This window comes from Quercus lobata, chromosome 6, assembly GCF_001633185.2.
Source record: "Quercus lobata isolate SW786 chromosome 6, ValleyOak3.0 Primary Assembly, whole genome shotgun sequence".
Classification (NCBI taxonomy): Eukaryota; Viridiplantae; Streptophyta; class Magnoliopsida; order Fagales; family Fagaceae; genus Quercus; species Quercus lobata.
In genome coordinates, this window is record NC_044909.1 from 7,970,770 (window position 1) to 7,998,149 (window position 27,380).

At 32.6% G+C, this 27,380-nt stretch overlaps 1 protein-coding gene, 1 non-coding gene and 1 pseudogene across 3 annotated transcripts; 1 reads left to right on the plus strand and 2 right to left on the minus strand.

Moving 5' to 3' along the window:
- Positions 1-340: 340 nt before the first annotated feature.
- Positions 341-1,726, plus strand: LOC115949761 (annotated as a pseudogene).
- A 13,368-nt stretch (positions 1,727-15,094) lies between these two features.
- LOC115994745 (probable serine/threonine-protein phosphatase 2A regulatory subunit B'' subunit TON2) lies at positions 15,095-24,242 on the minus strand. Of its 2 annotated transcripts, none has more exons than XM_031118981.1 (12): positions 23,876-24,242; positions 22,141-22,232; positions 21,779-21,841; positions 21,579-21,677; positions 21,107-21,265; positions 20,250-20,321; positions 19,972-20,104; positions 18,800-18,876; positions 18,009-18,084; positions 17,307-17,408; positions 16,140-16,332; positions 15,095-15,590 (listed from the first exon to the last, which is right to left on the minus strand). In XM_031118981.1, the coding sequence occupies exons 1-12, from the start codon at positions 24,012-24,014 to the stop codon at positions 15,353-15,355; spliced, it is 1,443 nt and encodes a 480-aa protein (XP_030974841.1). In that variant the 5' UTR covers positions 24,015-24,242; the 3' UTR covers positions 15,095-15,352. The 2 variants fall into 2 exon arrangements, with proteins under 2 accessions (XP_030974841.1, XP_030974842.1); XM_031118982.1 differs by having other exon boundaries at positions 18,800-18,864; positions 23,876-24,240.
- LOC115951056 lies at positions 15,696-15,814 on the minus strand. Its single transcript, XR_004083192.1, has one exon. It is a non-coding gene; the product is annotated as a small nucleolar RNA snoR104 (small nucleolar RNA).
- Positions 24,243-27,380: the final 3,138 nt, after the last annotated feature.

The window sequence follows — 27,380 nt, forward strand, 5'->3', positions numbered from 1 at the left end:
GCATATAAATTTTAGAAATTTAAATACTACTCCAACTAAAAATCTATTATAAAAATTTCAAAACTTATATATATTCACCAATATATATTTCACAATTTTTGCTACAACTATCTTACGTGGCAAACTGTGACTAACTATTTATCACTTTCACATGGACCAACTGCTCATAGTTTGCCACGTGGACGAGTTGTGCTCCTAAAATTTTTTGCTCTATATTTAAGCATTGCCCATTTTCACATGTATTAGTTCCTCTATATAAATCTCATTAATCTCAAGCACAAAACAACTATTCCGTTTTTGCTTAGAATATTCACAACCCATATCAAAGTATCAAATAAGCATGGCCAAGCAGTAGCAAAGCCACTATGTAATCATCACATATCCAGCGCAAGGCCATATAAACCCTGCCCTCCAATTCGCCGAACACCTCATTCGCTTAGGAGTGCATGTCACCTTCTTCACCACCATTGGAGCCCACCGTCACAGCATGATCAAAAGCCCTCCTCCTAATGGCTTGTCATTCGCCACCTTCTCTAATGGCTACAATGACGGAGTTGTACCTGTGGAAGACCGTGATAAAGGATGGGATCAACTCAAGCGCAATGGCTCCAAAGCTCTCGTTGACCTCATTGTCTCCACTGCCAATAAACAATGCATAGTCTACACAATGCTTCAACATTGGGCTACTGACGTGGCTCGTGAGCTTCACCTTCCTTCCGCCCTTCTTTGGATTCAGCCTGCAATGGTTTTGGACATATGCTACTGCTATTACAATGGTTTTGCCGATGTTATTGGGAACGACGATGATGACTGGCCCTCCTGTTCGATACAGTTACCGGGTCTGCCATTATTACTTGCTACTCGTGACCTTCCCTCCTTCTTGCTTGCTTCAAACCCTTATGCTTTTGTACACCCTATATTCCAAGCCCAACTTGAAGCACTTGAAAAGGAGAGCATTCCTAGAGTTCTAGTGAATACCTTTGATGCACTAGAGCCCGAGGCTTTAAAAGCACTCGAAAAACTTAATTTGGTTGCAATTGGACCACTAGTTCCAAATGCCATTTTGGGTGGAAGAGATTCATGTAATGGCTCCAACGATTACATTGAATGGCTCAACTCTAAGTCCGAATCATCGGTCATCTATGTTTCATTTGGGAGCTTATTGGTGTTAAATAAGCAACAAATGGAGGAAATTGCACGCAGATTGTTGGATTGTGGGAGGCCCTTCTTGTGGGTCATAAGAGCTAAGGAAAGTGGTGAAGAAGAGAAAGAAGAAGAGAAATTGAGTTGTAGAGAGGAATTAGAACAAATGGGAATGATAGTGCCATGGTGTTCCCAAGTGGAGGTTTTGTCACATCCTTCTCTAAGATGCTTTGTGACACATTGTGGGTGGAATTCAACTTTGGAGAGTTTGGTTTCAGGGGTACCAATGGTAGCATTTCCACATAGGCTTGATCAAGGGACGAATGCGAAGCTAATTGAAGATGTGTGGAAGACAGGAGTAAGGGTGATGGAGAATAAGGATGGAATTGTTGAAGGTGATGAGATTAGGAGACACTTGGAATTGGTTGTGGGAGATGGGGAGAGAGGGGAAGCAATTAGAAGGAATGCCAAGAAATGGAAGGAGTTGGCTCTGGAGGCTGCCAACGAAGTCGGTTCTTCTTCCTATAACAATCTCAAAGCTTTTGTGGATGAGATTGGTGAAGGTAACATCGGTGTTAAATGAGTGTATGTTTGCTGTTGAAATAAAAGTGTTTGTTTTTGCACCCACTTTCATATAACTAGTCGTTAACCCGTGCGATGCACGGGAAAGCTGCTAAAAATGAGATCAACTCAAAATATATATATATATATATATATATTGGATCCAAAGCAAGTTACAAATTGTCAAGCTTTACAATTAGAATCATTTGCAAATTAGACTACAAAATTGGGTAAAAGAATCAATTGCTTGTTACAAACCGTCCAGCTTTTTATTGGTAGCAAAATCACTTGCATGTTCGAATTTGGTCTTAATGGATCAAGTGCAAATCCTTCATCTTGATATTCCAGTATCAGGATAGATGATATGTTTTTGATAGGTAAGAATTAAGATAAATAACAATTACACATATCCACATAACTCCAAAAAAATAATAATAATAATCATTTATTAAAGAACCTCAAAAATGTAAATTTTGCCAAACAAAACATCACATATAATGCATAAGCACATGTCTACATAGCTTTTAAATCATCCAAGTGCAGCAACATTAGAAGCAACCTTTAGGCTTCTACCCTTTTTCAAGTGGATCTTAAACAAAGTCCTTTTTTTCCTTTTCAGTTCTTTTCATCATTCTACAACATAAAAATCACAATCAACACATATACATCTCATAAAATCCATAAGCCTTTTTCCTTTTTTTTAGAAAAATTTTCCTTCACCCTCCTTAGTTTGACTACAGAAGTTAAAAATTACAATTTAAAACTAAAAAGTCAAAGTTTACTTCTTTATAGTGTTTCACATAAAGTAGATACAAAACCAAGCTTTTAATAAGAGTTCAAGTTAATTTCAAAACACAAACAGGTCGAGTTGAATACGATGAAGCAAGAACCTTTGAGAGTGAAACTATACATACTTCAAATAATTGGAAACTTGTCAAAGCATAATCTCAGTCATAATTTGAAAGACTTTTATCATGAATGAGCTCTAAAGTCTAAACTACCAAATAAATTGAGTGGCATCATATTAGGATGATAGACTATCATACATTATTATTATTATTATTATTATTATTTTTTACTTAAAAAACATTCCATTGACAAATTGAAAGCACTCAAATAAAACTTTCATCAACAAATTCAGAACTATTGATTCAGAACCTAACGATAATCATTCATGTTGACTTCTAAAAGTTCTACAAAATGACAATGTTACAATAGCAAAAAAAGAAGCAATGTCACCATGATACCTGAAAAAATGATATACAAAATGCTAAGCACACTACCAAAGTAATAAAATATAAAGGTAACAGTAATACCTTGCAGATACTTTGTTTGTTTCTTTAAAGCTCCTATAATTCTTGAATAGGAATGGATTTATAAAAAAATATTATATTACTCATTGAAATTTCTTAAAAAGACAAATGGATAATCTTTAAGACAAAGTAAGCCTACAGTCATATTTATTTCAATTTTTTTTTTAGGTCAGTGTCAGATTGCTAACCTTGCTATAAAAGATAGACAAAAAAATATAATAAAATTGAAGTCATATGGACTTACCCCTCCATGTGCAAAAGCAATGGTCGTGTGATAGTTGCAGTTGACCACATATATGAGACAAATAAATTTTCATTAAGCAATACCCATCAAGGTTTGCATTAAATTCAAGAAATTTCATTCAACATGAAGCGAGAACCATCCCAAATTACAATGAAAGAAGTCCTCAACTCAGAGATAAATAGCAATACAGAAACCCCACTTACTTTGCCTTGAAATAATCTTTCATTAAGACCAAGCCATATGTAACTGATAGTAACACCAAAGGCCAGCTGAATATAAAATATACCAAACAAATGAGAGTTCCTTGTTCATGAAAATTGTTCCTTAAAGCTTCCAATTCAAACAAACATTTGGCACTAAAGAACAATACTTTTTACCAGGCAAATTACTTTTGACTACCTAATTGAAATATGTGAATAAAATACACAAAAGAGAAAATAAATGAAACACATTTATTCTGCTTTCTAATGATTTACAATCAGAAAATAAAATTGTTGGAAGCAAACCACAATACATGTAAGTAGGGAAAATATAAAGAACATAAGAAAAACTATACTTAACATAGAATTGCACATTTCCATCATAATGCAAATCACCTTATTGAATTGTTTATCAAATCCATTATTTCACTATGTTCAAAGTAAAGACATATATAGTCTCTAAAACATAAAATAGCTCAAATTGTGACAAATCCATTATTTTTTCTTCTTTTTTTCTTTTTTTTTTTTTTTTGGTTCTAAATTGATGAATCAGAGAGAATATGGTATTATTTGAGTTCAATAGGTTCAATTATAGGCTTCTAAATATTTTCATGTTATTTTGGATTTGAATTGTAACATGGAACTAATAAAGTAGGGAGAATTGGATTATGTAGTAGACTCTAGCTTCATTATTTTCCTCCAATTTTCATGATATTATGCAAATTCTAAAGTGATTTTAAGGTACATGATTCAGAGAACTTTGCTTCATATTACATGAATGATATTATAGGTAGGTTATATGGCAATTTCAAAGTAAATTCAGCATTTGATGGATTAAACCTTCATTGAAACAAATCTACTTGTAGTTAGTCTTAAATGAGTAATTTCAAGATGATATTTTTCTTCCTTATTTTTGGATTTTGATAGCAAAATTTGACCCTGTCTGGATTTTATTGGTTAATAAACATTCTTTCATCTAAAAAAGAGATTTAATATCAATTCATGTGTGTATGCATGTATTTTTCACAATACTATTCTACATACCCATAAAAATTAGATAAAGAAGTCATAAAAACAATAGTAAACTTGAGATGAAATAATAATTAAACTAAACATAAAACCAAGCTTGACCATAACCCAGAAACTTAAATTAAATCCAAACACAAACAAATGACTCACAAAAACATCAAGAGCATCCCAAGGATGCTCGTCTAATAAAAGGATAGGAAATATCATTACTGTCCCACAAGATGAGCATCAATTATAATATAAACCTTAACTTGTATTATTCATTCAAGCCATCACCTTTTTTTGGGTGCAAAACTCCTTGCACAAAACACAACAAAGGGGGAAATAAAGAATTGCTAACTCTGACTTACCGCATCTTGCTCACTCAATTCAGCACCAGATTTTGGCTTCATTCCTGTAGCCAAAAGCTTAGCTGGAATTCACCATTAAGTAAAACATCCAGTAACAGCCCAAATAAATCTTATTAATTACACTAAGTAACCCCTGAACTCATAAACTTGATGCAAGTTTCAATCTACACACATAAAAATTCAATCTAAAATCCCAGATGGATTTTCTCACGGCCAATAATTGAAATTAATAAAACCCACTACAGGCTCCAAACCCATCAATCTAAGCTAATCATTCAAAAAAAAAGACTCCCAAACAAAACCCTAAATCATATTTAACAACCAAAAACGAAACCCTAAATTATAGAACAAAATAAAAAAAAAAAACTTACCGATAATGTTTGCGGAGAGAATCTGGTCTAATGGTAAATTCTCAAAATCAAAAAATTTCTGCCACTAAAGGAGTGGGAGGCTGGCACCCGTGGACTATAGCTTAGGGGTTTGAGAATTAAGAGAGGCAGAGAGAACGGAAGAGGCAAAGAACCAAAAACGAAACCCTAAATCATATTTAACAGCTAAAATTATAGAACAAAATAAAAAACTTACAGGTAGTGTTTGCGGAGAGAATCTGGTTTGATGGTAAAGTCTCAAGATCAAAAACTTTCAGCCACTAAAGGAGTGGGAGGCCGGCACCAGAAAGGCAGAGAGAACGGAAGAGGCAAAGAGGAGAAGGCAGAGTGTATATATCGGGTTTGGGTTTTAGAAAACCCCTTGCGTTTATGATTTTTTTTTTAGTTTAAAAAGGTTTTTTTTTTTTTTTTTGGGTGTTTTAGAAAGCCCCTTGCATTTATGATGTTTTTTTTTTTTTTTTTAGTTTAAAAAAGTTTTTTTTTTTTTTTGGGTGTTTTAGAAAGCCCCTTGCATTTATGATTTTTTTTTTTAATAGTTTAAAAAAAGTTTTTTTTTTTGGGTTTATGTTTAAGTTTTTTTTTTGTGGGTTTATGTTTTTTTTTTTTAATACTGTGCTAACGTGAAAAATTGTGGGAGTTTTAGAGATTTCGGTTTTATATATATATATAGATAAAATGTAGTGTATATTTTTTGCATTTTTTTTTTTTGAGAATATATTTTTTGCATATTAATTGTGAATATGGATATAAATTAGTGGAAATAAATTTTCTATGGCCGTTGATTTATGTTTTTCACCTTTGTCTTATCTTGTCTTTCTTTATTGTTACTAGGTTGGCAAATCAGCTAAGCAGTTTTGGAAAAATATATAATTATGGTTTGGTTTGTGCGATAGTTATATGCATATTACCTCTTCTAAACATTTGTGGACCTCACATTTTGTAATATAAAATTGGTTGGTAGCAATTAGCCAATTACCTCTTAATGAAATTAATTTCTTGTACTTCACTATCTAAGAGTACTAAGCAAAACCTGTTTCTATCCCAAAAGTTAAAAAAATAAAATAAAAGATTAATCAAATCCTACTTGTAAACTTTTTTTTTATAATGGAAAATGTCACTTCTAAGTTTGAACAGACTAATACATAACCAAAAGTTTAAAAAAATAAAATAAAATATTAAGAAAATCCTACTTGTTAATTTATTTTGAATGGAAAATGTCACGACAAGGATGGTAACTATGAAGACAATTAATAACTCAAAAGATTGTCTTGAAAGAAAAAATAATGGTTTATTATGCACACCAAAGCTATATATGTAGATAATTGAAGAAGATGGATCCGGCCCATTCATATCTCGTACCTTTTGCCATTTGAGCTCTCCCTGCCGCCGTCTTTCTTTCTTAATGAATGAATTTCTGAGAAATAAAATTTCCAGGGAAAAATAAAATTCAAGGAATCAACAAACGAAATTGAAATGGGGATACAAATTCAATCTCCTTTTTTTTTCCATCTATTGTTAATCAACTTGATTTTGACAAATTCAGAAAATAATAATAATAATAATAATAATAAAACTCCATTTTCACAAAAACCACCACAAACCATCAGAAATTCAAGACATATAGGGAAGGAAATTTTTGAATTTATATGTTGCACACTCGCACTAGAGAAATTTAAGTTTGCGTAGTTCCACTGTATTCTTTAGTATAGAACTCACCAAGAATATTGTCCTTTGTGGATAAATAAGTCACCAAAATCGCCAACAACAAAAATCCATACATGGGCATCCCATAAATTAGCCTTCTCTTCCCTTTTGGCTGAGCATGGAGGCATTGACACAGCTTATTTGTCAAATGCTTTTGTTGTGTAACTAAAATTAATTCAAAATTATAAGTTATTTATGTAATACACCGCTATGTACGGTCCATTACTAACTAGGTTATATATATATATATATAACCTAATGAGCATATTTTTTATACTGTTTTTATTTAAATATTTTGTATGCGGAGATCTTGAACCTAAAAAATTGTAATTAAACTGAATAATCTCATACACCTATCCTCATTCAATTTAAGAGATATTATTGAACCAATCTATTCTTTTTATTTTGTGTTGTATTTAGTATAAGTTCACGTACAATGATTATGAATTGATATTATATATGTAATATTTAATAGTGATTTTCAAAATTGTATTTGTAATAGCAATGTAATGAGAAACTTGGTGTAACTAATATCATGAAAATTGTAATGAAAAACCATTTTAGTACCTTTAAATCAAGGACAAGGCCAAGACTTGTAATTAGGAGGGCGACTTTGCTGCTGATTGTGTGTAGTGGCTTAGCCACTGAGTTTTTTTTTTTTTTTTTTTTTTTTTTTGTGACTTTGATGCATGTTGTTGGTGGGGACAATTATTTTGTTTGAAATTTTTTAAAAGATCGGGTTTTTTGTTTTGGGAAAAAATTGGTTGATTAGACTTCTTCTTTTTTTTTTTAGCTTCACTATTGGTAATTTTCGTTGTTAGGCTAATTTTTTTGGCCTTGTATATTTTGTTTAAAATTTTAAATTTATAGATTTTTTATGGTCTTTTAAAAGAAGAAAATGCTAGAACTACAAATTTTTTTATAAATTGCTTGTGGTGAGTAGTTATTGATAAGTAAAAAAGTGGTGTAAGTGGTTGGCCTATATGCGAACCAATAAGAATTTGCTACCTCAATAGTTTGTAAAAATATTGTAAAAAAAATTATGGATATAACATCACTCTTAAAAAAAATTAATGATATTATTAAGGAGGCAAAGTGTAATTTTAAAGATCAAAATTACTAAAATTAAAAATTAATACCTAGTATATATTCTAATATTTAAAAAAAAAATAGTGGGGGGGGGGGGGGGGGATTGCCCCCCTAAGTCAAAGGCTACCTCCATCCCTGCTCTAAATATCTTAGTCAAACTAATATCTTATATGTTTAATAACCCAAGCTAACATCAATAGCACCACTTCAATTTATCATTCTCGTGCGTAAACACGAATTACATACTAGTATTAGTAATGCTATAGTTTTTTGTTTCACAATTTACAAATTAATAAGTTGTATTTGAATCCAGCCAAAAAAAAAAAAAAAAATTGTTAGTGATGAATCATAAATCCCTACTCACAACTCTTATTAAGTACCAATTACCTCATATTATCTCAATCACACACACAACACACACACACACACACACACACAGAGACAGAGACAGAGAGAGAGAGAGAGAGAGAGAGAGAGAGATGTTAAGTTTTATTAAGTTTTTCAAATTACAATGGGTTTTATTTTGTATTTGAATTCAATTTGCATCTCTCTTTTTCTCCCTAAACTTGAAATTGTTAGAGAGAGATGTTAAGTTTTATTAAGTTTTTCAAATTACAATGGGTTTTATTTTGTATTTGAATTCAATTTGCATCTCTCTTTTTCTCCCTAAACTTGAAATTGTTAGATTTGTAGTGACAAATTACGATATGTTAATATTGTCTTTAATTTCTTATTGTATTGGTTAATTAGAATTCCATTAACAGACTAAAATTTTTTGTTCATTTTGTGTTTTCTTTCCTGGTCTTTTTTTTTTTTTGGTATTTTGTTGTTGATGTATGTTGGTTGAGGTTTTAATTAATACTAGTTGCAAACCCACAAGATGCATGGAAAATGTAATATAATTTTTAAATTTTTTATCAGAGCAATATAATTATTTTATAAGAATATAATGTCAAATTTGTTGGACTCATATCTCTAATTTTTAATACCCATTTTTGTTTGTTTATGCCCTAAAATCCAATTTATTGGCATGTCATAAATAATTAAATTGTTTAATTATATGAGACTATTTGTAAATGAACTAATGGGACATATCATAGTCCTTGAGATGCATTGTATGTGATTTAGTCACAGAAGATATAAACCATAAGTTTCTTGTAAACTCAAAATATAGTTCGTGGTTGGTGACGAAATTGGGCATTTCATCTGCGAAAACTATAACACATCAACTAAGATGGTTTGTCTTGATCATGGAAGTGGAGACTTCTAGTTGATGTGTGTTAAGTGTTAAGACATATTGAACTGGACCACTGTGAGATTAATTATTCAATCAACAACTGTCACCTGAATAATTAATCTTACGACTTCTAATTTCATAGACTCTCAATCCTAAGAGGATGGTAAGCCCGATCATGAAATGTAGGTTACTTTGATATATCAGAAGTGAGATCTAATATTCACAGCCAAAATCTCAGTATGTTGGGTAACCACACATAGTGTTGAGGGAACACATATTCTCAAGATGGAATCCATAATCTCTTTTTATAGAGACACGAAATATCTTCTTAAAATAAGTTTAATAGGAACTGGTTATTCAGGGCATCCACTTTAGTAAGGAGTTACTAAAGTTTATATTTATTGAAATTGGATTTCAATAAATATGAATAACTAAAATATTAAATCAGGTACTCAAGGATAAAATAGTTGTTTACAAAGTGACAATTCATTATGACTTTGTTCACTATGGATATTTCATGGAGGGGTCAAATGATATCATTTAAGTCTTGGGATATAATTTATTAATAAGGTCTAGAGTGCAATTATATTTATATAGTGGTATTAAATATAATTAATGGTAACTTTGGATTTGTCAAGAGTTGACAGATAAGCCAAAGGCCCATTGGAGCTAGAGTTTTATTTGTTCCCTTTGGTCCCATCTCAAGCCACAAACTAAAACCCAATTGGGTAGGCCCAAAAGGCTAACCCAATTAGATAATCAGTTTTTATTTAATAAGAGTTATTAAATAAAGTAACTACCAAGGTAGTTAGAATGTATGTATGATGAAAAGAAAAGAAAGCAGTTTTTCTCTACAATGAGAAGAAGAAGAATTTTCTTTGAGAATCAATATACATAAAGACTGATTGAGAGACCACACTTCTTGGGCACCATGTGGATTTAGATGAAGATTAAAGGTATTCTCAAGTCTTATTTTTGAATTTCACTACATCAAGGTACGCTTTCTATTCTTTGTTATAGAATTCAAGGTCACATGTTATCTCTCATGAATGAAGTAGATCCGTGTTTGTTACTTCCATTGTGTGTTTTGTATGAGATGCAAAACTAGATTTTCCAACAATTGGTATCAAAGCCAGGTTTCGATCTTGGGACCTGTGGGTTATGGGCCCACCACACTTCCGCTAGAAGTTTTAAAACAAGTGGATTGTCTTGAAATCATTGTGATCTAATCACAATTTTAACCCTACACATCAAATGTGTTTAATTGTTTAAATTCGATGTAATCTTACTAAGTCACGTCACAATAACGTAACAAACATTCGCGTAATTATAAAGAAGTTTAATCATGTAATCCGTGAATTAAATATCCTCCGCATTGATTGCAATGCTCGAGGCTAAGACAATATATCTATTCACATTACAATAAACTTAACAAAAGGGTTATTTCAAGCACTCCCACTCGTTATTTGAGTTTTTCTTAAATAATTGTGATCCCACCACAACTAATAACCTTGAACTTATTGAAGACTCTAATCTCATTAGAATCACTAACTAAAATGGAAGTCCTAAACTATTTAGGATTCCATAAACACTAATGAATCAAAAATTAGTTATATAGAACTCTATCCTTAACCTATTTGATTAATAATTCTAATCTCATTAGAAACTATATAACTTTAATTAGAATTTTAATCTCATTAAAAACCTTTAATTAAAATAAATTAAGGACTTTCAATCATGCAACAATTCCAATCTCATTAGAATGTTTCTTAAAAGAAAGGTCCTAAACAAATTAAGACAAAGAGTTCTATTTAACCAACATCTTTGATCTCATTAGGTCTTTTAGTTATATAATGATTAATAAATGTCCTTAACTTTTAAGGACTATAAATTAATCACTTTATATAGAACCATGTGTAATCTCATCACACAAAACATTGCCTTTTATCAAAGTTTTAACACTTAATAAAAAACAAGTGAAAAATTCAAAATTCAGTGCCTTCGATCGGTCAAACCTTTTCTCTATCAATCAAAAAAATGAAGAAATTCATCACATAGCCACTGCCTTGTTCGATTGATTCTTGATTCCTTTTCGATCAATTGAAAATAACATTCGATCGATCGAAAGGAATTCTCAGTTGATGGAGAACATGAAGAAATTAATCATAGAGCTTCTGCCTGAATTGATTAGTTCTCGAAACCCACAAGTCCCAAGATAAAATTTCATACTTTTCAACTCAAAAATTAAGAAAAAAAAAAATGAAATTTTAAGCCAAAAACTGGAAAGACAACCTAGAATCAATTTAAGACCTAATTAGTCCAAAATAGACTGAATGGACCAAAGTGGAACAATTGAACCAATTTGACCGAGATACGGTAATAAACCTAAGTGGACCGAATAGACCAAAATGCAGTAATAGACCTAAGTGGACCGAACGGACCAAACTGGACTAAAATGGACCAAATTATAACCAAAATGGACCAAAGTGGACAGAAATGCTACGTTGATATGACTTAACAGTAGTGTAATAATAAATAATACGTTTTAGTTTTTAGATATTATATAGATATAGATGTGGATTTTAATATATATATATATATATATATATAATTATCTTATACGTCATGCTTTTATGAGGCTAACATGTTACGAGAGAGATAATACATATACTAGATGTACAAGATTCATTCTAATTTATGGAGTCTAATATGTACAAGAAGCAATGTTTTGCATGTATGCACCCGAATGTGGTTATATGTAAAATAGGCTTCACTTACCATCTTTGCTAGGCCAATTCAGCTAATTGAATTTGTAGAAGCAATAAAATTAAATTTAAGTAAAAGGGAATTGTTCCTTATATGCTTTTGTTGCGGTTCCTTTGATCCTTTCATTTTAAGATTCAGATTTTTCCCTCCTAATATTTTATCATAATCAACTGAACCAAAATACAGGACTTATAGGCCTGGATCCGAAGGATTTACTGAACAATATTGAATTCATAGACGAATAAAATTTTGAGAGAAGCTTATGTAAATTTCAAATTTTGAATACCTCTGTCATCGATTGTGAATGTATTGGCACAGTGATTGGTGGCTGGGTCCATAAATAACTCAAAATAATCTAATATATTTCTGGGCGTAACATGTGACTCTTTGAGCCTAGCTAGGAAGAAACCAAGACAGATTAATAAGAAGTATTGTAGCTAGCTAATGACCTGCACTAATAGTATTAGTATAGGACTGCTTTTTAATTTCCCTAATCCGCGTTGAACTAATTCTAGACATTTACAGCAATTGCATGTAATATTTCATGTAATGCAGAGAAGTAATTATATGATGATCATTATCAAAAATAAATAAATTTTATGATCATTAGAACATCTCTTAAAAGATGACTAAAGAACAAAGAGATTAGTCAAAGAAAGTCATAATGAAAATGACATATTTCGGTTTATCAAAAAAAAAGAAGACGTATTTTGGCAAATCTTCCTCACAATAAGATCATGGTCTCAGGCTTGGTGCTATAAGCTCTGATCGCACAAGATTTTGGCAGTTTGATTCTTGAAACTCATAAATGATTGTTTCTCAATGGATTCTAAATTTGTGCTATGGGATCAGTGAGTCATGAAATTAAATTGACATGGCAAAACAAAACAGTGTTTTCGAGGTGTAAAACAAAAAACAAAGAAGAAACAGCATAACCGCAATCAAACGTTAGGAAATTAAGGTGTAGACTATTCAGTGCCAAAAATGTAAAAGAAGGAAAATGAATAATAAAACATAACTTTATTATAAACTCAACACTCACTTTCTCATAACTCATGATAAGGAGAAAGGATAACATTTGAGCAAGAGTTCATTAGAAATTTATTATGATTTTTTCAATTCAATAATTATTGTAGCTATCACCATCAACCTGGTGATATACCAAGAACAACAACAACGCTTCACCGCTAGCCGTTAAGACAGAAATCCTTGCGCACAAAAATCTGCCAGTATAGATGACCACCCACCATCTTGATCACATGATCTAAGAATGAAACGTTGTACACCATTTTTTTTTTTTTTTAATTTTCCTCCTTTGCTTTTCAACATGCAAGAAATGGTTTGCAAAGATGAGTTTATATAGGCTTAATGCAAAGCAAAGATGTGAATATTTATGACTCGCTAACTTTCAAATGTTACACCTCATATTATCACAATTACGCATTCAAGGGTTTTGCTATTATGTTATGATTTTGTTTCTATACTAAGCAAACGTAGGGAACAAGTTTTATTCACATTGTCTTTGTTCACAACATTATCTAGATAATATAATAAAAACAGCCGGGTATAAACATGATCTTCAATTTTTTTTTTTTTTTTTATTAAAAAACTTTCCATTAAATAACAAATCTAAAATTTATATGCTCGGCTGGCTTTTCTTAAAAAATTCAAAATTCAAAAAAAAATACAGATAATATATGTACAGGTCCTTTGTATTATTCATTGTCAATTTGTAATTTTCATGTTAACCTCTTACCATTTCAAGAAAACCTCATGAGGAAGTAATGAAAATTTTTAACCTCATACACATAACATTAATAAGAAATTATTAAATTTTAGGATTTTTTTTATAAAAAAGAGACGTCAACTCATTAAATCATAGAAACCAAATCGACCTGAATTACATGAATAATATCTTATGGCACATCTTTCATCTAGACAAGTAAATTTCATAAAATTTTAAGATAGAGATGCAAAGCTCATAGAAAGTGGACAATAAATCTGGGGGACCGCTAAATTAATCACAAGTTGCCCAATTGGTGTAAATTAATTCTAAGCCACTAAATAGAAATATCTTTAGACTATGTTGAAAAAAATAATTCTCTCAAAATTTACAAAAACATGAAAAATTCCAAAGCCCATTATAGACAATAAAGTCATACTTTTATATGTTATCCATTAGTATGACTGATTAATTAGTTTTTAAAATTGAAAATAGCGAATTCTTTAAGCCATCAAAGTATTTAACATTAAATTGGTGATATACTTAAGCACAATAATCTATTTACTGTCTAGCTTTCACAATCTCAAGGGTTGACTTTCCATAAGGATAATTTAGAGAGATAAAAAAAATTGCCAAATTAAACTGATTCTGTGTCACAACGTGACAAAACTTGATGTTTAAATGTTGATTTGGGCTGAAGCTAAATTAGCTTTTATTACTAAAAAGCTGGTTCCTAAATAAAAACATGTTGCCGATTTAAAGAGAGTAAAAGACATAACTACGCCATAGGTTTCTTCTTCATGAACCCTTTAATTTATATGCATGTTTATTCCCTGTTCTTACGCAATTAGTATAATGTATATGTCTACAACATACCTCTCATAAATATGTGAGACCTATAAATATGAACCCCAACATGCATGTAAAATCGATATTGCACAATTCTTTTTGTTTTTTTTTTTTTTTTTGGCCGAGGATATTGTACATATTTGTTACAGACAGTATCACCTAGTTATTTTTATTGCAATACTGAACAGTAAACACTGACCATTACTCCTTGGCAGTTCCAATATTTCTCGCATGGGAAAAAAGGTGAACTGCCTGTTGTTTAAAGTTAAACATGGATGTAGTTAATTAGTCCCATTCATGAGCCATGACAACTAAATACTGTGTTGATTTCAACCTTAGCCCACTGGATCACCTCTTTTTTTTATTATTGGGTATGTTAAACCTAATTAGTAATTACTCAAGGATCACGTTTTGCTGAACTCAATCAGAAACTATCACCAAAGCAATTTGATGCAAAAACTGTGCCACAAATGGTAAAAGGGAAGTTTACAGGTCCATGCAAAAAGAAAGAGAAGGAATTCCCATTTTTTTCAGCATTTCCTTTGGAGTCCAATGATTCCAATCAATGGCTAAAAAAATACATTATTCTTATACACATGTAACATCAACATACACAGCAAATTCTGCAAGCTACATACAAAAAGAAAAGCAGTAACACATCAAAGTCGTCACTCATCACATAACAAAAACTCAACTTGGTTTCAGACACCAGTTTTGGGTTAGTACAGGGGCAGTTTGCACATAGTAGATGTATGTCATTCTTCTTCTGGCTCTTCCTCTTCTTGTAGAAGATTCTCTCTATTGTCATGGGCCCAAAAACCACGCACATCTATAAGCATGCTGGCGACAGTCCCACCCTGTTTGCAAGAAAGTAGATCTGACAATGTAATCCTTAGCTCGTCAGCTGGCTTGACCATATCCCAGATTTCATCCCTTACATCCTCAATACACAATTCATAGTTCCCACCCTCAATCCATTTATGGTGCACATCCCTGTTCAAATTTATATTAAGGATGTTAAATGGTAATCAAATGCCATACAACCAATTGTCATAACTATTTCAATCAGTATAATATTCTGGGGCCTTATATCAGGATTCATGTCTCTGTCAATTTGAGACTTGCAGAACTCGCTCAAGTACTACAAGCAGGAAACTACAGAGGTTTTTCTGTTGGAAGTTTGTATCAGGAAACATCTCAGCTTTTAGATGCTCCCCTTCTTTTCTTCCTTTGAACTAAACTTCGCTCAATCACTCAATATTGAGGCAAAAGGATACATACAAGAGATCCTCAGCGACCAAGAAAAGCACAAGATAAATCAGAGAACAAGATTTTTATTTTAATAGATTATCAAAAAAAAAATTTGTTTTAATGTGTAAATATATTGGTAATTACTGCAAACCCGGTGGGTCTTGAACTCATGATTTCTCCTTTCACCTCGCTCTTTACAAGGAGAGGAGGTGTCAAATGAGTTGAGCTCATTGACAAATTATGGAAAAAGATTCTAACCCTTGAATAAAGTTAAAGCAGTAAGATGTTTACCTGAAGAGAGAGTGAATATCAGCTGTTGTAAGATAACCCCTTCCTTGAAGATCAAGACACCGAAACAAATAAGTCAACCCTTCAGGAGTGTCTTTGTTTTCTTGGGCCAGTACAAAGTCCAGAAAGCTTTCAAAATCCATCTCCCTAGAATTTCCTCCGCTAGTTTTGCCACGGCGGACATGCTCATCAAATACTATTCAAAGCACATCAATTGCAAAGATAAGTAAGAGGAACTAAAACATAAGTATATATCATCAATGCTATATAACAAGGAAGGTAAAGTACAACAAAAAAGGTTTGACAAGCTTCAACTTTAATTTTCTAAAAAAGTGAATCCATCCTTAATCCACAGAAATATACAATTCCAAGTGAACATTATTGTGGTTTTAAAAACCTAGATGAGCCTACCAATACTTTGCAATAGACTCGTTTGGAAACCAAAGAAAAATCAAATGACTTCAATTTCATCGTACATCTACATGGTATTTGATCATATGGGCAGTTCATCTTTTGGCAAAAAATAACCAGAGATGAGGTGTATGGGGAATAAAATGGCTTTTATGGATATGGCAAGAATCAAGACAAATGTAAACCTACAAGGGATCTTTGGATATGTTTTGGCCCTTTATTGGGTTTTATGCAGATTCAACTTCTCAACAAATTTTCTAGTAAGACTTTTTTGGGGTGAGAGGCATCTGGACATTTTACATTAACCCTATTTAAATTGCAAGTTACTTTCAGCTTCTTATACATGTTTGGAAGTCTCAATACAAAACCATAGAGTAAGTTGCATTCTTCAGAAATATCCTAGTTGTATCCAAAAGGGAGGAGAAAAAAATGCTTAGAAGCCTTTGTATTTTTAATAGGTAAAAAGGGCTTAGAATCTATTGCTGGTTACTTATTCCACTATAAAGTAGCAAAATACAAGAGTCACTTTTTGAATCTATAATGAATATTTTAATAGAAGGCCATAATACAACGGTCAAGCTACCAAGCAACAAGAAATGGAGGGCAATAGGCTGCAAATAATGCTATTGCCTATGAATAAGATAATTTAACAAGGATGTAGCCATTTTGAGTAAACCAACTAGAGAAGGACAAAGAGATATCTTTTAAAAAGATAAGAAATATTTTTTTTTAAATGGAGAAACTGGTGTTGCTTCCTACCCCTTTCAATGAAAATTTCAGTCAGTGTCCCATCTGCATATTCTCGAAGCTCCTGCTTGCTCAATGTTCCATTCATATCTTTATCTAAAGCAAGAAACATGTCTGCACAAAGAATAAGGGTGCAGTTAGCCATGTGAATTCAATGACAGCAGTTTTTAGCACTTGTAACACATCATAACATATATTTTGAGATTAAGGAGAACAAATAGAAAACCCTGTTTGAGACAGCATTTGCTTTCACCAAGGAGAACTAATATAATTTTTTAGTTACAAGTAAGGAGAACTAATATGATATATAGAACATGCCAATATAATAAAATTCAATAAGAGAAATTCACCAAGGCCCCCTTTTTTCTCTTTTCATCTCTCTCCAAAGAGCTCATTAATCAGGGCTTAAGTAAGAAAACATAAAAAGACCCCACTGGACATCAATAACAATTATTGACCATTAGTCTTTGTATTGCCAATCAACACACTGTGTTATTCTAAATCATGCTTGAGAACATTCATGAAATAAAATCAAAATCAAAGTAAAGACCTTCATCTAAGGAAAAAAAACTCATCCAATCTGCACTTCCAGAACATACTGAACCAGCACAAACTCATCATATACAATTAAGATCTTTCACACAACAACTATAGATGTAGAAAATTGGAAACAGGAGCTAACATATATGGAACTCCAGCATGCAAAGTACCCACCACATATGCGTTGTGCAGATGTCAAGGAGAACCAGTTTTCAGCTTGTTCAGTGTCAGTGACTTCTTCCTCACTTTCCTAAAATTGGTAAAATTTAGAAGATATAATCAGCTTCAGTTTCAAATCAATGTCTATGGGAACTAATCATGGTTCAGCACACTTCTAGCTCATGTATATACTTCTTCTCCTGACTCAAAAGAAATTTTTTTTTTTTTTTTTTTTTGATAAGTAATAAAGATTCATTGATATTAAAAAGAGAGAGACACCCAAGTACACAGGGAGTATACAGGGGTGAACAAATCAAGAACGAACATTACAAAAATCAAGTAAATCCAAAATAGAAGAAAAAGGATGGTTCCTCCACACAGAGAACCAGTCCAATAAAGTTCTGAAAAATAGAAGCTTGAGGTCAGGCATGGAACCAGTCCAATAAAGTTCTCAAAAGAAATTATTCCAGGCAAAAATTATGTTTATATTAATCAAATTGAAAGAATGATGAAAACAGCAGTGGTTTCATCCCACAAAATAACTGATTCCCTCCATTTGTAAAAGCTATAATTGATCAAACAAAATTTGTTTCCAGGATATTCTTATAAATTAATAAGTGCAGCTCACTTGCATTAAATCATGTTGCAAAGCCGTAATAAAATTACTGATAAGATTTCTACAGATATCAATTTCCAATTTCTCACCAAAAATAGATAAGAAAATAAACATAAAAGGCATGCATAATGTCTACGTAATAGAGATGGTTCAGTTATGAAACAAGAAGCTTAGGAAAAACAAAGTCTACCTGGTGCAGTTCCATCAGTTCCTGGAGACAGTTACTAAGCAGCACCTTTTTAATGCAGGCTTTACCTGTAAGAAACACTTAACAGTCATAGATTATTGACAAATAAAGGCCAAAAATATTATGAAACATTGCACTAGACATAAAATTTGTCAAACAAGATTTATTATCGATGGTAATCTAACCAATTAAAACTGGTATAGTAATATTAACATATATCATTCAAACTTTCTCCATAGCTGCTCTAGACTCTGACCATCACAAAAATTCCATCATTACTGCATCTTCACACCACATCATATGCTGTCAAAGAAACAGATTGCAATTTTCCATACCCTTTTTATGTTAACACATCACTCCCATAATATTAAGATTATTTTCTCACAGCTACCGACAAACTCAAGCATGAAACATGTCATTTTATGGGATTTAATATCAAGAAAATCAAGTTCATCCTTTTACCCATATATTCCACTTTGGTACCAAACTTTAAAATTAGAGATGTAATACCCTAGGCAAACTAATTAGTGCAGGGACAATTGAAGTTAATATAAAGGTCGTATAAGGGTAACCAAAATGTGCCCAAGGAGAATAAATCATTGCAATTAAAAGTTAAACACCAGTATTAGATGTCAAGCCTGGTGTGATGGCAAGTTCCTGTCACCTAAAGTGAACAAGTCACAGGTTCAAGACCAGGAATCAACTTCTCCAAAAAAAAATTGGGGGCTAGACTGCCTAGTGCCTAACAATCACCTCTCCTAGACCCCCACAAATTGAAAGTTTTGTGCACTAGGTATGACCCTTTTGTATTAGATGTCACCCAACATCAAAATTTCTAGGGATATTACTTGATTAATATATGACCATATAACATCAGCAATCATGTTCATCTTTTTACCCATAAAATCCATTATTGGTACTAAGCTAAATAATTAGATATGAAGTACCCCAGTCAAACTGATTCTCGCTGTTTGTAGTGTAGGGACAACTGAAGCGAATGTATAGATTGTATGAGGTTAACCAAAATGTGCCCAAGTAAATACATAATTGCAGCTAACAATTATACACCAGTACTAGGTGTCCCAAAATGAAAATTTCTAGGGGCATTGCTTGTTTAATATATGACCATATAACATGAACTCTTTATTGTAACTAAAGGATAGGCCATAGCTAACCTCGTCTATGAGGATCACAAAAGAAGAAAAATTTGTGTGCAGCTATGCGGCAATACATTTGAATAAAAGCTGCAGGCATATCCCGTAGTTGTGCTAAATTAGGAATAAGGCCTCGTATATAGTTTTCCATTTCCTGAAAGAACCAGCAAATTATGGTTTATAAATAGAAGACAGTGAAAAATAAGCTGGCTTGGAAGTATAATCAACATATAGCAGAAGAAAGACCAGATATCTCATTTTAAATATTTAAAGGCCCAAAAATTGATAAGAATTCATACATGAGGTTGTAGAAAACCATCAGAGTCCTCATCAAGCTCACTCATATCAATTCTGGCCTGTGTAAGCGAGACCTGAAGACAAAAAAATGGTGACATTAAGAGAGAGAGAGAGAGACTATTTGTAACAAATATACAGCCTAATCAACCAAAAAATCAATTGCAAGTTTCGACTCTGTAATTATAATGTCTAAGAAGTTGCCAAGTCTAATGCATGTTCAATAGTTCCAAGAAACAACAACACAGAATTAATAGATACGATCTGTTCATCAAATGTAAGTAGCACCACATAGATGGTATGTTATCACTACAAATTTTCATATATTTAAAGAAAAGAAAGAGTACGCAATCAGAATCCTCAAAAAGAAAAAGAAAAATAAGTGGCATAAATTTATTACAAAATCAACCACTTTTGATTACTTCACACGCTGATAGTTCTTCAATATATTCCTGTTAAACTGCAGATTACTACTTCTGAACATACTAAAGCAACTAATACAAGGACTTATACATAAAATTACTAGATTTCTTTGAAAAGCCCTATGGTGAAGACAAAAAAATCAATGTTGAAAATGTACACTTCCAGAAGCACAAATCTTAGGAAGATACACAAAATTATTTTTTTTATACAAATAAACAATTGAATAATGTGAACATGAGCTGAAAAATAAATCCAAAAGAATGATTACTGTCAAGAAAATCGTCCACTGCAATATGTACAAGCAAATGCAGATTGTTGAAATATGACAGGAAGTACTGGTGTTTTATATTCAGCAAAAAGAAGTACAGGTACTTTATGATATGTATTTAACCTTTCAAAAGATTTAAAATATAGTTAAGTATCCAAGGGCAATACCCACCGTACGCATCACATAAAGGTAAAAGGGCAGAATGGCAATTCTTCCTGACTCATCTTTCTCAAACTTCATAAAATTTGAAGGGCTAAAAAAGCGTCTGCATTTTGGGCCTATTTGCTCTGTACATACAGAGGCAATGTGGCAAAAATCTTCATAATTCATCTACAAAACAACAAATCAAGAGATGTATAAGCCTCAGTATAATACTAGAATACACAACTTGACAAGCTTTTCTTCCTTTCTTTTTTTTTTTTGGCCTACAATTGTGTGCTTCATGCCACAATTGTAGGCCAAAAATAAATAAAATGAATGAGTGAATGCATAACCAGGTATTACACATATTGTAGCAGTATTAATGTGGAACAATCCTTAAGGAGAACCACAACTCGTTTAAATAATTACAGGAAAGCTGAATACTAAGGAAGTTGACAACAACAATTAACATAGTGAGAAGCAGATGGCTAGGTATACAGACCTTTTCTGCACCAGTAGCATCATCAATCACACAATTTTCTCGTAGGCAAACCCACATTGCATCTAGATCATCAGCATTTAGCAGAAGATCTGATTGTTTCTGCAGCAATGGCAAGCAATAAAGTTACCAAGAACATTACTAATTGCTTAGGCAGTAAAAACTAACAATCAGCAGACCAGGCAGGAAGATTCGCAACATACCTTTAAAAACCGATATTTTGCCAGCCTCTGGACCCTGTGACTGATGGATCCTTCTTCAGGTTTCTGAACCCAGAGGAAACACATAGAAGAAAAGAGAAATGAAAGAAAATGAGCATAAAACAAAAGGGAAAAAAGAAAAAAAAAATCCACAAAACAGAATGCCAAAAATTCAATTTGTGGTCCGTTGAATTTTGCATATAAGTAAAATAAATGAAAACCAGAAAACAAGAAATTTAATTGTCTTTCAATGAACATAGGCACCAAGAAATGCAGTAATAAAGCAACTCCCCTCGTATTAATCCCCATCATATCTTAATATATAATCGTTTAAAGTAAGGACGAGCTACAAATCTAGCACATGCCTTCTTATAGAAACTCGGGATTGTGCCAGCTTCAGCACTTTTTTGTTGCTTCTCTTTAAATATATCAAGCAAGATTCTCTTTGTTTCAAGCTCTACAAAGGGAAAAAAATATACTAAGTCAAATTGTAAAGTCCAAAAGAAATACACTTGATATCAAGAAACATAAAATTTGGTCTCTATGTACATAAGCATGCATGAAGCCATGAACACGTATATAAGCAACTCATATTCATATATCAACATATCACGAGTATCCTACAAATAAGATGAAATTCTCATGCATGAAACAAAGGGCTAGAAGGAATACATGCTGAAAACATCCAAGGCAGGCTTGCCTAGCCCCATAATAAAAGGTGGAGGGTAATGCCATGGGCTCAAAACCCACTAGGTGTATATGTAAACTTACCAATTAAAAAAGAATTTCCAAGGCAGGCTACAAGGATAAAACCTCTACATATCAAAGAAGGAATTCACCAAGTTTACTTGAATCCAACAAATGCATATTACAAAGGTACAGTTCATTAACCCTTAGTGTTTGTTTGGGAACAGCTTATTTAACTGAAACTGAAAGCTTTTTACTGAAAGTACTGTAAATAAAGCTAAAAGATAGCTGAAATAGTACAGTGGAACCCATGAATAGTACCAAAAAGTGCAATGGGACCCATGAATAGTAGCAAAAACAAGTTAAATAGTAAAAAGAGCTAGCTTTTTAAGCCAATGCCAAACGCACACTTAGTCTGGTTGTAGGGTGGAAAGAAGGATAACGTATTATGTATATTGACATTAGGAAGGAAGAAATGATAAGGAATGTAGAAGATATTGATAAAAAAGCACTTTGTGTTCACAATGATGAACACACTGTACTTGAAACAATTACAAGAAAATCAATAAGAAACTCTAACAGATATTGTTCAAATTTAAAAGAGACGTATAGAAATTCATTAAACTAGTATTTTCTCCCTTCAAATTCCCCCAATTTGAAGGAACTAAAAGGCAGGGCTCTGAAACGGTATGCTAACCCTCTAAATCCCAATCCTCTCAACTCCACCCCCCCCCCCCCCCCCCCCCCAATCCCAAAAAAAGGGAAAAAAAAAATCCAATGTACAAGTGAATTCTACGAAGGGCTTCACTGAGCCAAGTACATGAAAATTCATCCCTGCAACACTTCATTACACTCGTTAATTTTCTGACTTCCTCCATCACTATCAACCAATTTCCAACTTTAAAACCCCTTTATCTTTTCTTATCATTTTGCATTTTAATTTTTTAAGTCAAAAAAATGCCCAACTTATTCAAGCGAAAATGTTGTCTTAGTGTTTATACTCAGTCGAGTGTTGGTATCCACTTTCTCAAAATCTTAACCATTCCTCTCCTCCTCCTCCTCCTCCTCCTCCTCCTCCATTTTCTCACCAACCAAACAGAGCCCCAACTTAACTTAAGATCCCCCTAAACAACTGCCTAATCAAACTGCTAATCAAACACACTCTTCTAACTTCAAAACTAAAACAATCAAACAAACTGTATGTATGTGTGTATACAAATGCAGATCAAAGTATTAAACACAATTTATAGCAATTCAAACACATTCACATAAATAAACACTTTAACACTCGTAAAAGCTAAACCTAAAAACAGAAAAAATGAATTTTCAACAAATTCTTAACTAAGAAATGAAAATTGTGTATGTGTGTGTGTGTGTGAGAGAGAGAGAGAGAGAGAGAGAGAGAGAGCGAACCCATTAGGGCTTCGGATCCGAGCCCGGCACCGGATCCAATGAAACGGCGGAGATTTCGGACCCAAAGCATGGACGAAGCCGGCGGGATCTTGCGCTGCGAAGCCTCGTGGCTTTCGCCATCAATGGACCCACTGTACATTGTCTGAGTCACAACCCGAGTCGACTTGGTCGAGCTCAGCGTTCGCTCCGAGAAAAATGAACTACCAGTAATAAAACCCTAGAACCAGGGGCATTACTGGGAAGAAGAGTCCAAAAAACGAAAACGGTAGAATCCCCTCCGATCCGTGATCCCTTTTACAGATTAACAAACAGAGTAGTATTACAAATCAGAGGTTTGTGTAAATTACATGGAGCTCCTTATTTTTGTTTAATATCAAAATTGCCCCTTGAGAGTTTTGGAATTACAATTTTGGCCCGGGTGTTGCGAAGATTATTTTTGGGTAACCCTTAAGTTCCCTTCCAGTATTTATGAGGATCTCTCTCTTTCCTCGGAGTTCCTTCTTTCATAAAGAACAAAAATAATTAGACAGTTCACCCAAAAATAATAATTATTAGACAAGCCACGTGTACATTTTCTCTTTTTCGCATAGGTTGTGTTTGTTTCAGGTAAAAAACATATACGGAAAATATTTTACACTCGATGGAGTGTTTGGATGAACCAAAAAACATAGTCAAACTGGAATCAAATTTCAGTTAACAAGTAAAATAGAGTTTGTTTTGGTGTAAAATGAATTACACTTTGATTTTCCTGCATATCATTTTTAGCCCAAGTTCACACCCACATTCTTTGCACACCTGAACAAGAGAGAGAGAGAGAGAGAGAGCTAGAACCTAGGTCAGATCGTTGTCGTTGCCCTCTAGATCGTCTCCTTCGCTTCTCGATCTCGTCTCCATTGCTTCTAGATCAAACCACCTATGAACAATCTTGACGTCTCTACCTAAAAATCATCATTGGTGTCTTTAGATCTAGTCTCTGCCACCTCAAGATCGAACCACCAACCCACCCATGACTGATCTCTCTCTTTCTCAGTCTACCTCTCTCTTTCTCTCAATCTCTCACTCTCTCTTCTTCCCTCTCTCAGTTTGACCGAGTTTGAGAGTTTAATGAACGGTTTTGTTTTGATGTTTGTTTCTTTAGGTTTATATATTGATACATTCTATTATAAAATTTGTTTGGAAGCTGAGAAAATGCTAGAAACTAGTAGAAAAAAGAGCATTTTTTAGGAACACAATCAAACACATGAAAAAAAAATTTCTAAATAAATTGTTGGAATGCAACCAAACACCTTAAAATACTTTTCCTTTCCCAAAAATATTTTCACCTGAAAATATTTTATGTTGAGTCAAACCTAGCCTTAGGCTGTGTTTGGTTTAACGAATAATGATTTTCAAAAATATTTTTCCCATTTACAAATATTTGGGGAGACGAAAAATATTGGTTAACAAAAAATTATTTTCCAATTGATCATAAAATAAATGCACTTATGGTGAAAAATGGTTTACGCTTTCATTTTCTGTAATCATTTTTCACCTTACCCAAAACTTATCAACTGAACTTCTACCCCACCTCCACTATCCGCCACCCAACCACCACACTCACAAAGGTCCTCAGTCTCTGATGGCTATCAACTATCGCATCGCCTGGTTCTAGATCATGCTTTTTTATCTAAATTTTTCATTATGTACCTAGGAGATAAGAAATGTGAAAAGGTAGTAGAAAATATGTTTTCATAGCATTTTTAGGAACGCAACCAAATACTATAAAATATTTTCCAAAGTATATTCAAGAATGCAACCAAATACTTGAAAATAATTTATCTTTCTAGATAAAAATCTTTTATGCTCAAAAAATATTTTCTTTCGAACCAAACATATTCACATGATTTTTTTTTTTTTTTTTTTTGAGAAACCACATGAAATTATTAAGTATTCCTAAAGTATAGTGATGTGGGGCCCCCTTTTCTTGCTTTCATGGTTTATTCCACTAATTAAATTCAATGTGAAAAGATGAAGCACCACGTCATGTACCTAATAAGTTTCCCTTATCCACCTTCAACCCAAATAACTAATCCAACTCATGATATTAATAGTTTAAAAATATATCTATTATTAAATTTGTTATTTTGATTTATTTTAGATTTTTCCATTCGGTTTAAATTTTTTAGTTTAAAATATTTTAGATTTTGAGATTTAATTTTGATGATATTGAAATATCAAAGCCAATTGTATAAATTGTAATCATTTGTTAAATGGCGACCTTAAATATTTGACCAAAAATCATTTTTTTATTAAGCCCGACAATATAGCTCCAACATAATGACCCAATCCAATCTTCAAATGGATCTCTTCCATCTCAAACCAATAAGATTGGGTTAAGTTTTTATAAATATAATTCAATAGTTGGGGGTGGGGATTTGTAAGATCGAATTATGTTGGAAAATAGATTTATATAAACACAGCACAACTATAAACCTAACTACTCTCCTAGTTTGAGATCAAAATAAAGTATCTTTAATCGTACATAAACCCTTTAACATTTTCCTTTTACTCTTTGAACTTGATAAAAAGAAAATGAGATGGCCAAATTAAATGCTACTCTTTCTTTCTTTTCTTTTTTTGAGTAATTAAATGCTGCTAAATGTTAGAGTAAGGTCTAATCGTACATTATTATCTAAAAGTCATTAAAGAGACTTTTCCAAGAGGACCATGTTGTTGTTCACACTAGACAACCTTTATTTCTTTGTTACACAATGTGTGCAGCTGGCCCCTCCAAATGGAATGTCTGCTCAAATAACTAGAAAACCTCTCCCAAGACCCACATACTAGGTAATCAAAAAGTCTTTTCTAATACATGGCTACCTTTCTTTCTTTCTTTCTTTCCTTTTTTGATTTTTCCCCTTCTTATTGATGGTGTATGAATAGCAGTTAAAGCCTAGTAATGATGTGATAGAAATATAGGAAGTAGCAATCAAAAATATGTACTAGATATAGATAAAGATAAAGATACGCATCAAACCAAGAGCCAATCTGGATTATACTAATGTGCAATTAAGTACAGGCCAGCATATGGTAATTAAGATGTTATTGCAGGTTTAATTGTCATTATATACTCAGAAGTGTGCTACATAAGCTGGAATGTTGTACAGACCAAAAGAAAAAATGAAGAATGTTGTTGCGGATCAGTCTGAGAGTTCTGGGGAGAAGGGAAAGCAGTAAAAACTTATCTGATTCTGTCATTAAGCAGTGGGACGACTCGTCAGTAATAACACAGTATATATATAAAGGTTAGTGCTACTGTTCTTCTTCTTCTTCTTTTTTTTTCTTTTTTCTTTTTTTTTTTTTTGTGTGGAAGACAAACAAAAATTTATAGAAAGAAAGGGAAAGATTTGAGGTTTCAAACTGGAAAGTTAATAGCCTACTTGTATATATATTTGTACGTCTTCATGCTCATGTAGTGGATTATGATTGGATTGGATCATTGGATTGATAATTTACAAGACCAGTG